We start from the raw sequence: 16,446 nt of genomic DNA on the forward strand, positions 1-16,446 counted from the left end.
ATCTACCTACATAGTTGGTTTGCTTAGCAAGAAATACCAAAGTGACCTAAGAAAAAAAAGAATGCAAAACGAAACTCCAAAGTAATTAAATGGATTATTTACAAAACAGGTCAGGAAATAAACATCCCTCTGAAGTGGGATCCCACAAAAGCTAGAGAAGCTTTTTATTTAAAAAAAAAAAAACCACCAATGCGGAATACAGCATGTCTGCAGATAAAGATTACTCTCACTCAGTTTAGAGTGAAGCTTTAGAGGGGGGAAAAAACAAATGGGAGCAGGTCCCAAACAAAGCTATAACAAATTGCCACCATGCACAAAATAGAACCAAATGCTAAAATGACTGTAACCCTACTCCTTTTCTCCTCCTTTTTATAATACCAATGCTTGCCACTAAAATTATAAGGAACCTAACAAGATATTTCACTTTTATGAATGTTGTCACAATTTGACCAACAAATATACTAATCATTTTACTAACAGCCTTCTCTGCGCAATTGTGAGCATTAGATGAACTCCAAGGCCTGCTTCTCAGCTTCAGTTCTTCCTAATTATCCACCCTGCTATTGTACTGTTATACAGTGCAGTATAGTACTGTTCAGGTGTGGGCGGGGTTGCAGGGTGTGAGCCACAGACCCTGGTTTCCCTTGTAAAACATCCAAAAGATCTCACCTACAGCATTACCTATCCTGTAGTGATCTCTTACATCAAAGGCTGTCATTTCCACCTAAACCAATTACCAGATTTCCAAATTTCTGCCCAGATTTATTCAAATTTCCACTTTCTCTAAGCCGCCTTTTTATTCCATCACATCTAGATAGCTGATGGAACCTCTTTTCTAAAACAACTTCAAAAAGAGTGCAGCAATGATCCTGCAAGTTTAAATAGGCCTTAAAAATACATGAGTATACTTGATCCTCCAGTTCTGAGCAAGTTGGTCAAATCCCCACAGACTGTGTCTATGGATCGCAAGATGTCAACTCTCAACACTGTAGTATGTATGTGATCGTACTAGCATATAACAGAGTGATACAAGAAAAGCAGCTCAAGTAAAATGCCATTACAGAATGACTCTCCATGAACCACGCAATTGTGGAATATCAATGCCTAATGCTTGGCAAAAATTTTCAGTACTACTGACAACTCTGTAAAATCGACACAATTTGGTCCTACTGCTGCAGTTGCAAAGGCATCCATCTTCCTTTTAACAAACAGCAGTTGGAAATCCTTTTAGAGATTTTCTGTTCTGCTACATTCACAAGCAGAGAACATGGTTGTTAGATGAAACAATTCTAAAAGGAGGAGAAAATTTTCATTTGCAATTAGCCATAAAAATTATCAGTATATCTGATCTTCAAATAAGTCCAGGAGAAGCTTGCTGTGAAAAGCCACCACAGCACTTTCCTTACTCATATTTACTTTTCCTTAAGACAAAAACAGTACCAAGTGATTTGGAAATATTTTATGGTCTTTCCCAGGAACTCAACTCTGCTATGCAGTCACAGAACAAACAACATTATGTTAGCATCTGTGAAAGACCACCACATTCTGTATTAGACTTACTGAAGTGAGCAAATCTCAGCTTTAAATTGAGAAGAATCATCAGATGTCTGGGCAAGTTTACTGGACTTCAATTTTAATTCATTTTCCAAAGAGTTTATTCTTTCTTTCAGGATAGAGACTGTAGTCTTTAGTTCACACCTTTCCATCTCAAACTGCAATTTGAAAAAAATAACCAAACATGTTATTCTTGTAGAAAGCTATCACAACTTGGGTTTTAAATAAATTTAAGTTTAAAACAGCTAACAAAATTAATTGCTTGAAAAGTTGATCTGATTTTAGAAGTAATAAAATCTTAATTCCTAAAAATGCACTTACTCCTTGAATATTATTCTCCAGTTCTGAAATATCATGCTGCATCTTTGATTTTTCAAGGTTAGCTGCTTCTTGCTGAATCTGAAATAGGAATATAGAATTACATGTACTAAGATACACATTTTTAGATTTAACCTTAGAAATTTAAGCTTACTGTTTAAGAACACATTGCTCTACATTCTTAGATGAATGACCAAATGCAAAGTTCTCTCTATAAAACTACAGCACATTAGCTGAAAAATACACCACTGCAGTTCAATATAACATCACTGAGTATGGTTTTGGTTTTTGTTTTTTAAAGAAAAAGTATATTTATATTTAGTCCCAACCAAATTAATATTTGTGAGTTGTTGTAAAAAGATTACTGAGCTGAGGGCCATATGAAAGGCCATATGAAAGGCTGCAAGCATGTATAGCCTAGTGTCCTAAGCTGTTTGAAATTAATTTATGAAATTTTCATTAATATGAAATGTAAGACAGATTACAAAGCTAACTGGTCTTTCTCCGAGTCTATGAAAAAATTTTTTAAAAATTATTTGTCTGTTCTCTGACTTCTGTGCATAAATGCAGTGAAATTATTAAACAAATTCTCGAACTTCGTAGAAATGCCTGAGATGAGTGGTTTTGTGCAGATATTTCAAAGTGGCACACATACAAAACGTTGGTAGTCACCTACAAGAAGAAAGGATGGAGCTGGAAGCACATCTCTTCCACTGCATGCACATGCTTTAATCAAAGAGGTCAGAGTTTCTGCTACTGCATTCAGGTATACTACAGTTCTCTGGTTTTGCGGTAGTAAATCAAACCATGGAAATATTCATTGTACAGTCAATCTTGATATGTGTTGTCTTTGGATCAGTCCATTACTATGATTTTAAATTTCTGAATTTTCAGGATGTTTTAAAAAACCTGTATACATTATATTAATGACCCAATAAAGAAGTCAGGGAACCACCCCCCCGCCCCCAAATCATATGCTCTTGACTACAACCAAATAAGACGTTAATGCACATTAATACCAGACATCAAAAGGTCAGAGTAACAGGAAAATTATTGCATTAACAAGTATTTTTTTAAAGGTTAAAAATAATGAAACTTGGATTGCTATGAATTTAGCAACTCATATATTCACACAAATATTCTGTGGTTGGGGCTTCATATCTAGGTTCTTCACACAAGGTGATGCCATGCTTGCCCTCAGATACTTAAAGCTTATGTTCCTCTCCCTCTATCCCCACCTAGGAACTGAGTTTACAAGGATAATTCAGATAATTCATCACGCTTTCTAAAGTGAGTTTGAAATCAGAGAAGTTCAAAAGTTACTGAAGAGGGCAACTGACAGCCAGCCAGACATAAATACAGCATTACTGTATAAGCCTTCCCTATATGCCACCTCACTGTAAGCAATGAAGCTATAAAAGCTCACCTTTAATTTTTCTCTGAGGCTTTCTTTTTCCGCTGTTAGTCTTCTAAAGTCAGTCAGTGCAATGTCTCTTTCTTCTTCCACACGACTTTGAGAAACTAAACTATGTTTTGCTTCTCTTCTCATCCTGTTCAATTCACCCTGAGACTTTAAAAGATTATTGTTTGTTAGTACACATAGATTGCAATTAATACAGTGTATACATTAACAAAAAAGAAAGTTTCAATGCTGTTATTACAATAGAAGTGGTATTATAGTCTTATTTTTCCCTAGATAACTAGAATATATTCCCTAAATCACCCAGTGGCATGACAACTTATGCTGCCAACATACTCCTCATCCTTTTACTGTTCCAAGTGTAGCCTAACTTCACTCTGTTTTCTTATCAGTTAACTACTACTTCTTCCTTGCTTTCTAGCCTGTATCCTTACCCAACTTTTTCATGCATTCTATTGATTTTTTCCCCCTGATCTTTCTCATTTCTGAATGCCAGTACAGAAAGTTATAATAGCTTTGAAGTTAATATGCTAACTTTGGAATACATAATTTTATTGACAAGTAATAAAAATAGGTATATATTTTATTATTCTGGGTTGTACTCTAGTAGGTCTATACTCCTCAAGTTCTATTATAGAGACAAGTTTTTTCATTTTAAATAAGCAACAGTACAACAAGTGTTAATTGGTTATTTCAATGCCAATTATAAACAATCTCTTCTTACCTGCTCATAAAGAACATTTAATCTATCTCTTTCCGCAGTCAATAACTTGACATTGGATTGAATTTCTATCATGTGTTTTTCAAATCTGTCTAACATGGACCGTAGCTCATCTCTTTCTCTGGCAACCAATCGAAGATCTTCACTCTGCAAAGTGATTAATAAAATTTATGTTAAAATATACTAATTAAAATATTTGGATAATTAATACAAAAAAAGAAAGAACTCACACTATTAGTAATACATGAAAAAATATATACATAATAAATCTTAATTGCAAGAAAAAGCCTGGCATTGGTGTTATAATTTAACCAATAAGAACTAACTGCTAAGGAGAAAGAGTGAAACAGCTAACAATTAGATTTCAACCTTTTACTGTTTATCATCTAGTTCTTTTTATTTCAAACTGATCAATAATTAATCAATATGTTACTGTAAAATGTGAGTAGGAAAATAAAATGCAAGTTTACTGGAGTTTCTCTCAGTTAATTTTTTATGTTAATAATGTAATTTTAAAAATACTACAGTCCTTTACTGTTACTGAATTCAAAAATATATTTGATAGCTCCTTAAATGGTTCTATAGTATTTCCATTATTTTTTCAGCCTGTCTTGACAGCAGGAACTTTACCTTCTCTGGAGTCCTACGGCTTGGGCTAGGCCTTCGTTTTATCATTTTCTGAAGATATTCTAATTCTCGCTTATAATAATCTCTGTCGTCTTCTAAAGTCTTTACGAACGCATCTAGACGAGATGGAGATTTGTCTCCTAGGGCTATACCATATTCTAATCTCATTCTTTCTATTTCTAGGACAAGTTCTCGTTCTGCAGAAAAAGAAATAAAAATAACTGTATAGGAACTTCATGAATTTCCAAAAGACATTTGCATTTGGGATGGACTAACTCCCAGCAACCATCTGGGCAGCAAACGTGCTGAAAAGGAGGTAGGAATCCTGGTTGACGGTAGGCTAAACATGAGTGAGTAGTGTGCTTTGGAACCGATAGAGGCCTAACAGTATAATTGGGCTGTATCAGTGGAGACACAGACTGAGGGATGCGATTATTCCCCTTTACTTAGCACTCATTAGATCGCATTTACAATATTGCGTTCAGTTTTGTCCCTCTAGTACAAGAAAGATGTTGATAAACTTGAGTGAGCCCATGGGAGGCCCTCCAAGCTGGCCAGGGAGCAGAATACTTGCCCTATGGGGAATGGCTGAGGAAACTGGGCTTGTTCAGCCTGGAGAAGAGCTGGGGACACAAAAGCAGACTGACAATACCAAGAGAGGGTTATAGAGAACATGGAGCCAGTTTCTTCACAGAGGTACGCAGTAGGTAAACAAGGAACAATGGTGATTAATTGCTACATGCAATTACAAGCAATACAGGGGAAAAAATTTTTACCCTGAGAATAAAAAAACATTGGAATGGGTTGCTTAGAGATATTGTGGAATTGCCACCCCTGGAGGTTTTCAAGATCCAACTGGATAAAGCTCTCAAGAAACGCAGTCTGAATTCACGCCCTCAGAAAGACAGAGAATAAAAACATTTTTGGACAAGAGAAATTATTTTGTATGAAACTGCCATAGTATTAGTATTAGGATGTCCTGTGGGATCACAGTAAAAAGCTCAGCTTTCAGTTCTCACGTACAGAATGAAAACATGTTTCCGTTTTCACTTCAATTCTGACTGAAGACCTACAGTCTTCTTTTAATTTACATATATCAAGTCTTTTAGTATTATTAACTGTATCTTAACTAGGTAAGGTTTTCTATTTCAAAAATTATAGGAACATAATTTACAGGAATCTACATTTCATGCTCTACCTTTTATTTCTAAGTTCTCTGTTTTTTCCATCAGCCTCTGTTTCTCTTGTTCAAGCTGGTTTAACAACAGTTCAAGATTCTTTTTATCATCTGCTTTTCCAAAGAGTTCTTCATTCAGTCTCTCGTTCTCCCTACGACATGAGCACAACTCCTGAAGTAACAAGTATTATTACAAAAATTAGAAGTGCCAATAGAGACATGAAAAATTATTTAACATTTGGTTAAACTTTTAATATTTTAACTTTTAATATTCAATACTGTTTACTTCTGTTTAACCTGTTTTATGCTTCAACATTTGTTAAAGGCCATCATTGTTTTTATACTACATTTTATTACCTCAGAGTAAGCATTACTTTTGACGCTGTTTGCAATCAGTAACAAAACAAGCAAGATTAACCCTTGTTTAATTCAAGAAACCAACCAGAAGGATAGTGGAATACAAACATGGAAAAAAGAAATAACTAAAGCAAGAAATAGTTTTTAATGGCATTTAGTAACACTGTTGGTGTTTAAGTACATCACAAGACAGCATCTCAGTCAACCCAACCGTGCAGCTCATCAATGCTATTTGGCACGTCTTATATCTGGTGCACTGAAAATGAAATATATTTGTATTCACTAGAAATACTAAAACAAAACACTGTACTCAAGTAACACAAAGCTTGCTATACGCTGGAAATAGTTTGGTCTTCAAGGAATTAGTAATACTGTTGTTTTTCATCTGGGCTACTATGCTTGCTTTCTGAGTGAACCAAGTATTGCATAATTATTCACATGCTGATTAAGAGACAAAGTAGTTTCTAAAGGAAGAAAATCCACTAGGATGTCATAACCCATTTGTGGTAACAATGGTTATGTTATAGAAATTACAACTTCAGACAGCAGAAATAAGGAAATATACAATAAGGACATAGTCAACCATACTGTCTACAGAGGTTTCTTTCTGTTTACTTTTGCAACAATATGATGTAGCTTCTTTAGCTCTTTCATTTATTAATTAGTAATTTATTACAATAGAGTTTTGGGTACTATAAAAGTTCTTGTTAATTGTTAAATTGTTAATTTTTTTAACAAATGAAAGAACCATGTGGATGACAGTATGATAAAAATGCTACAAACAAGAAATTAAAGTATTTTTACTTACTGATTTAAGCCTTGTTATTGTTTCTTCAAGATCCTGTATTTCACTGTGTTTTCTTTCAATTTCTTTCTATCAACCAAAATTAACCTATATGTTAGAAGTTACATATTCAAAATTACAATTCCTTTGTTACAAAAAAATTTAGGAAACAGACTATTTTGTAAGAAATAAAGTATAATTAGTTCCTTGTAGTCTGCCAAATTTTAAGTAGCAAAGCTCCTATGAACTGAAAGCACAAAAAATTTGTGGTATACACACCCATGCTCTTTTGGAGGACAACAAATAAATAAATCATTGCATGACTCCTCATAGAAAAAAACCTCTCCAAACACAGGCATCACTGTTGCAAATATCTATTACCTATCAATAGTTTAAGTATTTCAGAATTTTATTTCATACTAAGCTAACAGAAGGAGGAAGACAGGTTGCCTCTCAACTAAACTCTTCTCACCTAATACAGTAAAGAGACAAAATTGCTGTGATTAATCATCTTTCAGTAAGAAATTATGTATAATATTAAGTAAACTGGAAAAAATATCTTTTTAATCTTCCTTTACAAGCCGATAGGTCATTTGTTGCAATTAAAAGATATAAAGCCACCTAAGAGCTGAGCAGATCCTTCACACTGTAACACGTTAGTGATTACCTTTGCTTCTCCTATTTCCTTATCTGCAGTCTCAAGCACAATTTCCTTGTGTCTTTCCAACTGCTGTGCCAAGTGGTCTATTTCATTCAGTTCTTGACATAGTTCTTCATTTTTATTGCTTAAATGCACTACCTCACTAGTCACATTTTGTTTAGTGTCCAAGAGGTCTTGAATGCGATTTTCAAGTTCTTTGTTTGTTTGCTGAAGATATTCAACCTGAAAGGTATTTTTCATTAAAACATTAATATGTATTGTTAAACTAGGTAGCAAAATTTCCTCCCCATCTTCTGAAATATAGTATCTCTATATCTATAGTAAAAAAGGGACATCCTGTTAAAAATGGCAAGATTTTCTATTTTTAGAACTTAATGCTTATCAACATGAAAAAATACAATTTTACAAAGGTGAAGGGATTAATAACTACACTGTTCTTTACCTAGTCTCCAAAACCTGAGGTTTATTTTAAAAACAAAGTACTGAAAAGCAGAGATCTGTACAGAAAACTGTCTTGGGCATCAGTCTGGTAGACCCAGTGTACTCAAGAGTTTCCCTAAATTTCACAAGGTATGAGGACACATTCTTCTCTCCACCTTTGTAGTATATTTGCTAGGCTTAGTCTCACTGTTACTCCTTCATGAAAGTGAAGTTTTACAGATCAGATTCCCAAAACCTATCTTGCCCCCAGCATATCTCGGCACCTTAAACACAACATCCTCAGAAATCCTGTCATACAGACATTGTTTTTCCCAGTATACTTTCCCTGACAGTAAAGGGAAGACAGGCAGGGATGTAGGGTAGAAATAAAAAATATACACAGTAAATTACACTACCCAGGAAAATGGGAGCCTGAAGCATCTTGAAAGATTCAAGATAACAGAGTTGCTCCACTTCCATCTCCACACAACTTTCCTCAAACTCCAGAAAGAAGTATTACTGTAGACACAGAAGAAAGTCTGAGCCCACTCATAGTCACGAATACTACTACATAGGGATATCCATCCATTTATTGTCAAGAAAGAAAAGTGGTATATTGGCACTGAGCCTGAGCAAATAGTCTTGATGGCCCAAAACCAGCTTTATGCAGCTCTGGTCTCACTCTCCGTACAATCAATTTATATTCAGCATGACTTACTAATTCAGGATCACTGAGCACAGCTGTACTGCTTCCAAGTCATACCTCATTCCGTATTTTTGCAGCACTGAACCTAAGCTAAAACTCTGCAATGTGGCTCTCATGCCACTGTAAATCATGCACAATCAGTATACAAAACATCTAACTCAGTTGGAAAAACAAAGAATTGATGGTATAAATCAAGATGGGCTTCACTTGATCTGTATTCCAGCCTGTCCTGTTTTTGGTTTTTTTTTTTTACATCCTCATTCTGAGACCAATATTGAATGCATGCTAATATGCACAGTAAACACCTTTATCCTAAACTTATCCTTTCCTTGCGAGTCTATGTTGGAGTAAAGGTGGGGACCATCTGAATTCAGTGAGGAAGATTCCCCACTATCTGATGAGATTATCTGCAGGACAATTCCTTATCATAAGTACATATATCATTGTTAGTTCCTAAAACATAAATTGTATGTACAGGGGGAAAAAAAAAAAAAAAAAAAGAAAATAACTATTTTCAAACTTGGTGAAAACAGTGTATTGTACAGAAACTTTCCAAATACTCTCAGATTAACATTACTATGTACAGATTTGAGTTCATAGAATTCTTTACCAAAACCATTCTAATAGACTTTTAGAACATGAAATGAAATTTCCTTAGACAAGAAACACTGCCGCCTGAAAAGCAAAGCAAGTTAAATTGATTGATTTTATATCTAATAGTGATTTTTTTTAGAGCTAGAAGTTTTGTGGTTTTTTTTTAGATTGCTAGTATTTTTAGTTTTGACTAAACAGTAATAAATTCATTACCTGCAAATTCAAATGGGCGATAAGCTTCTCATTACTTTTACTTCTCGATTCCAGAGAGATAACCTCATGAGAACGCCCACCATCCAATGCTAACACTAGGCGCTCTATTTCTTTGTCTCTTAGCTCAACCTTTGAGGGAAAAAAAAAAAAAAAAATTCTTTGGTATCTTCTATATCATTGAATAGAACCTTTGTTCAAATAAACACCTATATAACATTCAGTAAAAAGATATGCACCTGCCAATGCAATTTTTATCTTGGATATCCTTTTTTTTTTTTTTTAAATTCTGGATTTTTCTGAAAAAAGTGATTTCTTTGAAAGAAAAATAAATGAATCAAATAGAATTTGTGGAAAAAAAAAACCTGACACAATTCTGACCAGATTATTTTCTTGAAGAGAAACCAACAATTTTCATTTAAAGTGAAGTTAATGAATGTTGGAAATTAACCATCTGAGACTAGCATTTAAATTTAGGGAAAAAGCTTTTAAATCAGCTAATTCAATGACTATTTCAGTCACTGAAAAAGACAGGGAATACTGGAAGAGGAAAATCAAGATGTGAACAAAAAAAAAAAAAAAAAGAGGACGGTGTCCACTCATCCCCACATATTGAAAGATATAACAACATACAAACAATCGATGCGATTCCCTCACTTAAAGGATATACATCTTATCAATCCACTCTAATTAAAATATTGTAAAATCTGTTGTTTATAAATTAACTTTCAAAAATAAAAAATTCAAAAAATACAACCAGTCCAAACAGTGAAAAAAATTATCCTAAGATATCTAGATCAAATTACTATTTTGGACCAGTTAATGCTTCTGCACTAAAAAACCCTAGACATACACAAATTCTACTTACGATCATCAAATTTAGCTTATTTAATGTAAGTTTAATACAGAAAATATATCAGCAAAAGCAGCGGACAAGTATTTTATCATTGCTGCTGTCTCCAAAAGCAGAGGACAGAAATAGGTCAATGTAGGCAAGTCAGAATAATTGTATTTCACCAGCTCTACAATGCTTTCCCAATGAGGATAAAACACAAATTACAATCAAGGCCACTGCAATGGCTACTGCAGCCAAATAATAATAATAAAAAGAAAATAAATCTGTAAACATACCTGTTTGCTATAATTTTTCATTCCACGTTCAGATATCTCCAGTTTTTCCTGCAGCTCTGTTACTTCTGACTGAAGTTCATGAATTCTGAAATGTAGCAATATACTGTTTATGTGTGTATTGGCTTTGTGTGGCAAGGTTTTGGTAGCGGGGGGGGGTTACAGGGGTGGCTTCTGTAAGAAGCTGCTGGAAGCTTCCCCTGTGTTCGAGAGAGCCCATACCAGCCGGCTCTAAGACGGACCCGCCGCCGGCCAAGGCTGAGCCAATCAGTGGTAGTGGTAACGCCTCTGTGATAACATTTTTAAGAAGGAAAAAATTGGGACAGACGGTATTTGGCAACCAGAGAGAGGAGTGAGAACATGTAAGAGAAACAACCCTGCGGACACCAAGGTCAGTGAAGAAGGAGGGGGAGGAGATGCTCCAGGCGCCGGAGCAGAGATTCCCCTGCAGCCCATGGGGAAGACCATGGTGAGGCAGGCTGTCCCCCTGCAGTCCATGGAGGTCCACAGTGGAGCAGATCTCCACCTGCAGCCCGTGGAGGACCCCACGCCGGAGCAGGTGGGTTCCCGAAGGAGGCTGTGACTCCATGGGAACCCCGCGCTGGAGCAGGATCCTGGCAGGACCTGCGGATCTGTGGAGAGAGGAGCCCACGAAGCAGGTTTTCTGGCAGGTCTTGTGACCCCGTGGGGGGCCCACGCTGGAGCAGTGTGCTCCTGAAGGACTGCACACCGTGGAAAGGACCCATGCTGGAGCAGTTCGTGAAGAACTGCAGCCTGTGGAAAGGACCCACGTTGGAGAAGTTCGTGGAGGACTGTCTCCCGTGGGTGGGACCCCACGCTGGAGCAGGGGAAGAGTGTGATGAGTCCTCCCCCTGAGGAGGATGAAGCGGCAGAAAATAACATGTGATGAACTGACCGTAAACCCCACCCCTGTCCCCCTGTGCCGCTGGGGGGTTGGTAGAGAATCTGGGAGTGAAGTTGTGCCCGGGAAGAAGGGAGGGGTGGAGGGAAGGTGTTCTGAGATTTGGTTTTATTTCTCATTACCCTACTCCGGTTGATTTGTAATAAATCGAGTTAATTTTCCCCAAACTGAGTCTGTTTTGCCCGTGACGGTAATTGGTGAGTGATCTCTCCTATCCTTATCTCAACCCACAAGCTCTTTGTTATATTTTCTCTCCCCTGTCCAGCTGAGAAGGAGGGGGAGTGATAGAACGGCTCTGGTGGGCACCTGGCGTTCAGCCAGGGTTAACCCATCACAATGTGGATTCATGGCAAAATCATATGTAGACAGCAATTCAATATTAGTATTTTCTCTTTGCTCCTGAATGTAAATATTTCATTAAAAAAATAGTCTTCTTCATACAAAATATTAATGTAGAAGCCATTGTTTGAGATATTGTAGCAGGTTAACCTTGGCTGGCAGCCAGAACCCCCACCCAGCTGCTCTCTTCACTCCCCCTCCTCAACAGGATGGGGGAGAAAATAAGATGAAAAAGCTCATGAGTCAAGTAAAGACAGGGAGATATTTACCAATTACTGTCACGAGCAACATGCGACTTGACTTTGGGAAGCTTAATTTAATTTATCGTCAACTAAAAATAGAGTAGGATGGTGAGAAACAAAGTCAAACTAAAAACACCTCTGCTTTTTTTCCAAGCTCAATTTCACTGCTTCACTTGCAACTCTTATACCTCCCCTCTACCCCAAGTAGTGCAGCAGGGGTGGGCAATGGGAGCTGCAGTCAGTTCATAACACTTCGTAACACTTCAGCTTTGCTGCTCCTTCCTCCTCACATTGTTCCCCTGTTCCAGCATGGAGTCCCTCCCACGGGATACAGTCCTTCATGAACTGCTCCAGCATGGGTCATCTCCTCATGGTACAGTCCTTCAGGAGCAGACTGCTCCAGTGTGGGTCCCTCATGGGCCACAGCTCCTGCCAGGAAACCTACTCCTACATGGGCTCCTCTCCATGAGCTGCAGTTCCAGCCAGGAGCCAGCTCCATGGGCTGCAGCTTCCTTCAGGGCATATCCACTTGCTCCAGCATGGGGTCCTCCATGGGCTGCAGTGTGGATATCTGCTCTGACACACAGTCCTCCATGGGCTGCAGGTGGATATCTCATCTGATGTGGTGCTCTCCACAGGCCGCATGGACAACCTGCATCACCATGGTCTTCTCCATGGGCTGCAAGGAAATATCTGCTCCGGTGCCTGGAAGCACCTCCTCCCTCTCCTCCTTCACTGACCTTGGTGTCCCCAGGGTTGTTTCTCTCATATTTTTCCTACTCCTTGCTCTCACTGCTGCTGCCCAGCATTGTTTTTCACCCTTTCTTAAATACATTTTCACAGGGGAGCCACCAGCTTGGCTGATGGCCTCAGCTGTGACCTGTGGTGGGTCTGTTTTGAAGCCAGGTGGAACTGGCTGTGTCCAGCACAGGGTAGCTGCTGGTCTTTTCTCAGAGAAGCCACCCCTGCAGTCCCCCCACTGCCAACACCTTGCCATGTAAACTCTCTACAAATATATTCTAAATAAGAGAATTGATTTGAACCTTTCATAATACAGGTTCCCAAGCCAAAAATGGTATTTAAACAAAAAACCAAACAAAAAACCAAACAAAAAACCAAACAAAAAACCAAACAAAAAACCAAACAAAAAAATCAAGACTATTTTAGTTTTCCAAAATAAGAAAAATCAGTTTACTCCTAGGCAAAACACTACACCTGGCTTTTTCCAGAATACTGAATCTAAAATTAGGGATAACAGTAAAACCACTATAGAAATCTTAAAATAAATCTTTTAAGGAAATACATAGCTTATTAAATACCCATTGCAACTTTGTCACAGGCAGCACTGTCAAGCACTAAGCAAAATCCTATTTAAGAACTACAGTGCTCTTAAAACATCATGAAATACCATTTTGTTTGAGGCAAATTTGAAAGGCAGGAGGAGGGCGGGGACTGGAAAAATCACTGCAAATATTTAACACCTGTACTTCAAAGTTTAAAGTTCTTTAGATTACCGATTATCAGCCACCTGAAGAAGGTCTGCGATATAAGGGTCCTCTGGCTGAGGAACTGGATAGGCACTTACACCCGATGGAGGCACAGGCTGGTCTATCTGCATGCGTTGACGCCTGAAGGGAATGCTTCTTTTCCTGCCACCTAAAAGCCCAAACCCAAAGGCCTATTAGCAGGAGTTAAAGCAAGGCAGTCTTCTTCAATACAAAATGAAATTTCCTATTATTCAACTGCTGCTGAACTGGCACATTTCACCATTTTAATCTTACTGTAATAAGTTGATAAAATTTGTACGTTCTAGACAACACCATTCTTGCAGGTTAGTATTAGCTTTGTCAAAGTTCAGTTTTGTAATAAGGAAACATCCAAGTTCAGTATAAGTAATTTTCCCCAGTGCTTAAGACCCTAAATATTCTACAGTTCAAACTTGTTGAATCTGTTAGTGATTTACCCTACTAAAAAAGCTAAATTAAAATAACACAAAAGACATTTTTTTTCACATTCAAGAACTATTTTATGACTGAACTAACCCTTGCATTGTTTAGTAATGTTTTTTTCGTTCTATCCCATTGTCATTTCAGTGAATGAATATCATAAGCATATCAAACAGAGTAGGTTATTTGCTTGCATGGTAACATTATATTAAAAACAAAGCAAAACATAGCATTATTTCCAGAGAGAACAATTACTCTTCATCACACGATCAAATAAGAACATAAAATATTTGATGACATGGTATAGAAAAATCCCAGAATACTGATGACCAAGGGGCAAGTATGCAGAAAGACAGACCAAAGTGTAACATGGCATCTTTGAAATGAAGGACATGAAATTCAGAAAGGTGTGGAAAAATAGAGAGGAATTTTAATTTCACCTAACTAATTATTAATTTCCCTCAAATGCCAAAAATACATAGGAAATTCAATGACTTGGAAAGAAAAGACAATTTCAAAATTCCACAAAATACTTCTTACTATTTCCCTTTAGCTTGAAAAAAAAAAAAGAAAAAGGAAGCCCTAGAGAAAGAAATTCACCTGAAAGTAACATCCAGAACATTTTAAGTTATCAAAAGACTCTTTAAATACTATAAGCTTCCAGAGGGTTGGAATATTTGTTTGTAGACATATTTTGCATCTTGCTGCTTTTAGATCTTGGTTAAAAAACCTGAATTAGTCACTTACACTTCATCAATTAGCTGTCAAAAAGATTCAAGTGTCAAACAACCTGCCTCTGACTAAATTAGGTTCAGCATTAAAAAATAAAAATAGCTGTTGATTAACAGTGCTTTCTAGTCACATTTTAACTTAAATTGTCTTCTGTCGAATCTAATTTTGTATTCCAATTTGTCTATAACACAAGAGATGTGCTAATGAAACTTCTTCCATACAGAGAAAAAGACTGAATGCAGAGCCAATACTTTCAAAAGGTAATGTTATTCTATTGGATAGTTATTTTACTGTAGTAACTTCTCTTCCTAGAAGAAAAAAAAAAAAAGATTATGTTCTGAAGAGCCAAAAAAAGCCCAGAGAAAAGTTAAAATATCTGTGATTATTTACACTCACCAGGTGTTTGCACCACTGCTTGCAGATTCTTCTCCTGAAGCTGCTGAATTTTTTCAGTCTTAGCTCTGTTCTCTTTTTCCAGCATTTTAATTTTATGTATGTATTGGTTATTCAGAAATTTCAAGTCAGCAGTTTCATGTTCAACCCTCCTTAAGGAGGCTTTCAAATCTTCAAGGGAGAGAAAAAGCAATGTTATCTTTCTTATTCATTATTATTTTTCCTAGTAGCACCAGAATAGGCATAAAGAGAATCCTATATTATTTTTCCATACCATGAAATTTTCAAATACACATACATATCTGTATATATATACACACACAAACATATATATTTATACATGTTATACAAATAAACCCTTTGTAGAATAAAGGCATATTTAACAGCAGTATTCAATTTTAAGTTAAAAAGTAGCATTTCAAGGTATGAAAATATATGTTAAAAAGTTCTAACATTTTCATGTTTGATTAAAACAATGATTTGTAGGACCTCAGAAGCTTTTTAACTACAAAAGAAATGTCTGTGCATGAGCCTTAATTCATTAAAGGCACCGAAGTCAATGACCAATCACACTCACTTATAAGTACAGATAAATTAATCTGTGGATCAAGGATTTAGATGCAATTTATCTTTTTGGCACAGAAGGATTAAAAAGAAGTATCATAATTTTTATTTTACCTTTAACATGACGATCAGATTGCTCTTTCAGTTTTAATATTTCTAAATGTAGTTCATTATTTTCCCTGGTAAGTTTAGCATTCTCTGTTTTATAAGGTTCCAAAATAGCATCATAATTGCTGCATTCTTTTTCAGTTTTTCCAGCAGATAACTTTGCACTGCGCAAGCTCTCAGTTGTATGAACTAGGTCACTAGAATAAAGGAGCACCAGACATGTTAGAAATGTTATCAGCCTTTACACTGCAGATGCAGATATTTATTATGACCTGAGAAACAAAACCCTTTCCCTGAGACCATGTTAACTGTAGAACAAATGTGTTCAAAGAAAGGCAAAGAGAACATTCATGTAAGAAAAACTGAAAGACAGGAATCAATCACTTAAAGTAGGAAAGGACAGGGCAAATATAAAAAAATTAAGATATTTAGAAAGCATATCAGGAGTTTACATCTGATTAGTCAATAAAGTCTCTTTTCTACATAAAGTGAGGTATTCAAAATTGGCAAGATGATTTTTTCC

At 36.4% G+C, this 16,446-nt stretch overlaps 1 protein-coding gene across 5 annotated transcripts in view; it reads right to left on the minus strand.

The window, feature by feature from the left end:
- The window catches only part of CEP135 (centrosomal protein 135), a 42,546-nt gene that overhangs the window by 19,662 nt on the left and 6,438 nt on the right, over nt 1–16,446 (minus strand). For 4 of the 5 annotated variants that reach the window (XM_052779999.1, XM_052779996.1, XM_052779997.1 and 1 more), the window contains 13 exons: nt 15,930–16,120; nt 15,255–15,422; nt 13,695–13,836; nt 10,681–10,765; nt 9,553–9,681; nt 7,626–7,841; nt 6,983–7,048; nt 5,839–5,989; nt 4,644–4,837; nt 4,017–4,160; nt 3,299–3,442; nt 1,876–1,953; nt 1,561–1,712 (listed from right to left, as the gene is read on the minus strand). In XM_052779999.1, the coding sequence (XP_052635959.1) occupies nt 1,561–1,712; nt 1,876–1,953; nt 3,299–3,442; nt 4,017–4,160; nt 4,644–4,837; nt 5,839–5,989; nt 6,983–7,048; nt 7,626–7,841; nt 9,553–9,681; nt 10,681–10,765; nt 13,695–13,836; nt 15,255–15,339 (1,586 nt within the window). In that variant the 5' untranslated portion in view covers nt 15,340–15,422; nt 15,930–16,120. Of the gene's footprint in view, nt 1–1,560; nt 1,713–1,875; nt 1,954–3,298; nt 3,443–4,016; nt 4,161–4,643; nt 4,838–5,838; nt 5,990–6,982; nt 7,049–7,625; nt 7,842–9,552; nt 9,682–10,680; nt 10,766–12,470; nt 12,695–13,694; nt 13,837–15,254; nt 15,423–15,929; nt 16,121–16,446 lie in introns of those variants that run through there. The other variant, XM_052780000.1, reaches the window with a different exon arrangement.

This window comes from Harpia harpyja, chromosome 2 (genome assembly GCF_026419915.1).
Source record: "Harpia harpyja isolate bHarHar1 chromosome 2, bHarHar1 primary haplotype, whole genome shotgun sequence".
Classification (NCBI taxonomy): Eukaryota; Metazoa; Chordata; class Aves; order Accipitriformes; family Accipitridae; genus Harpia; species Harpia harpyja.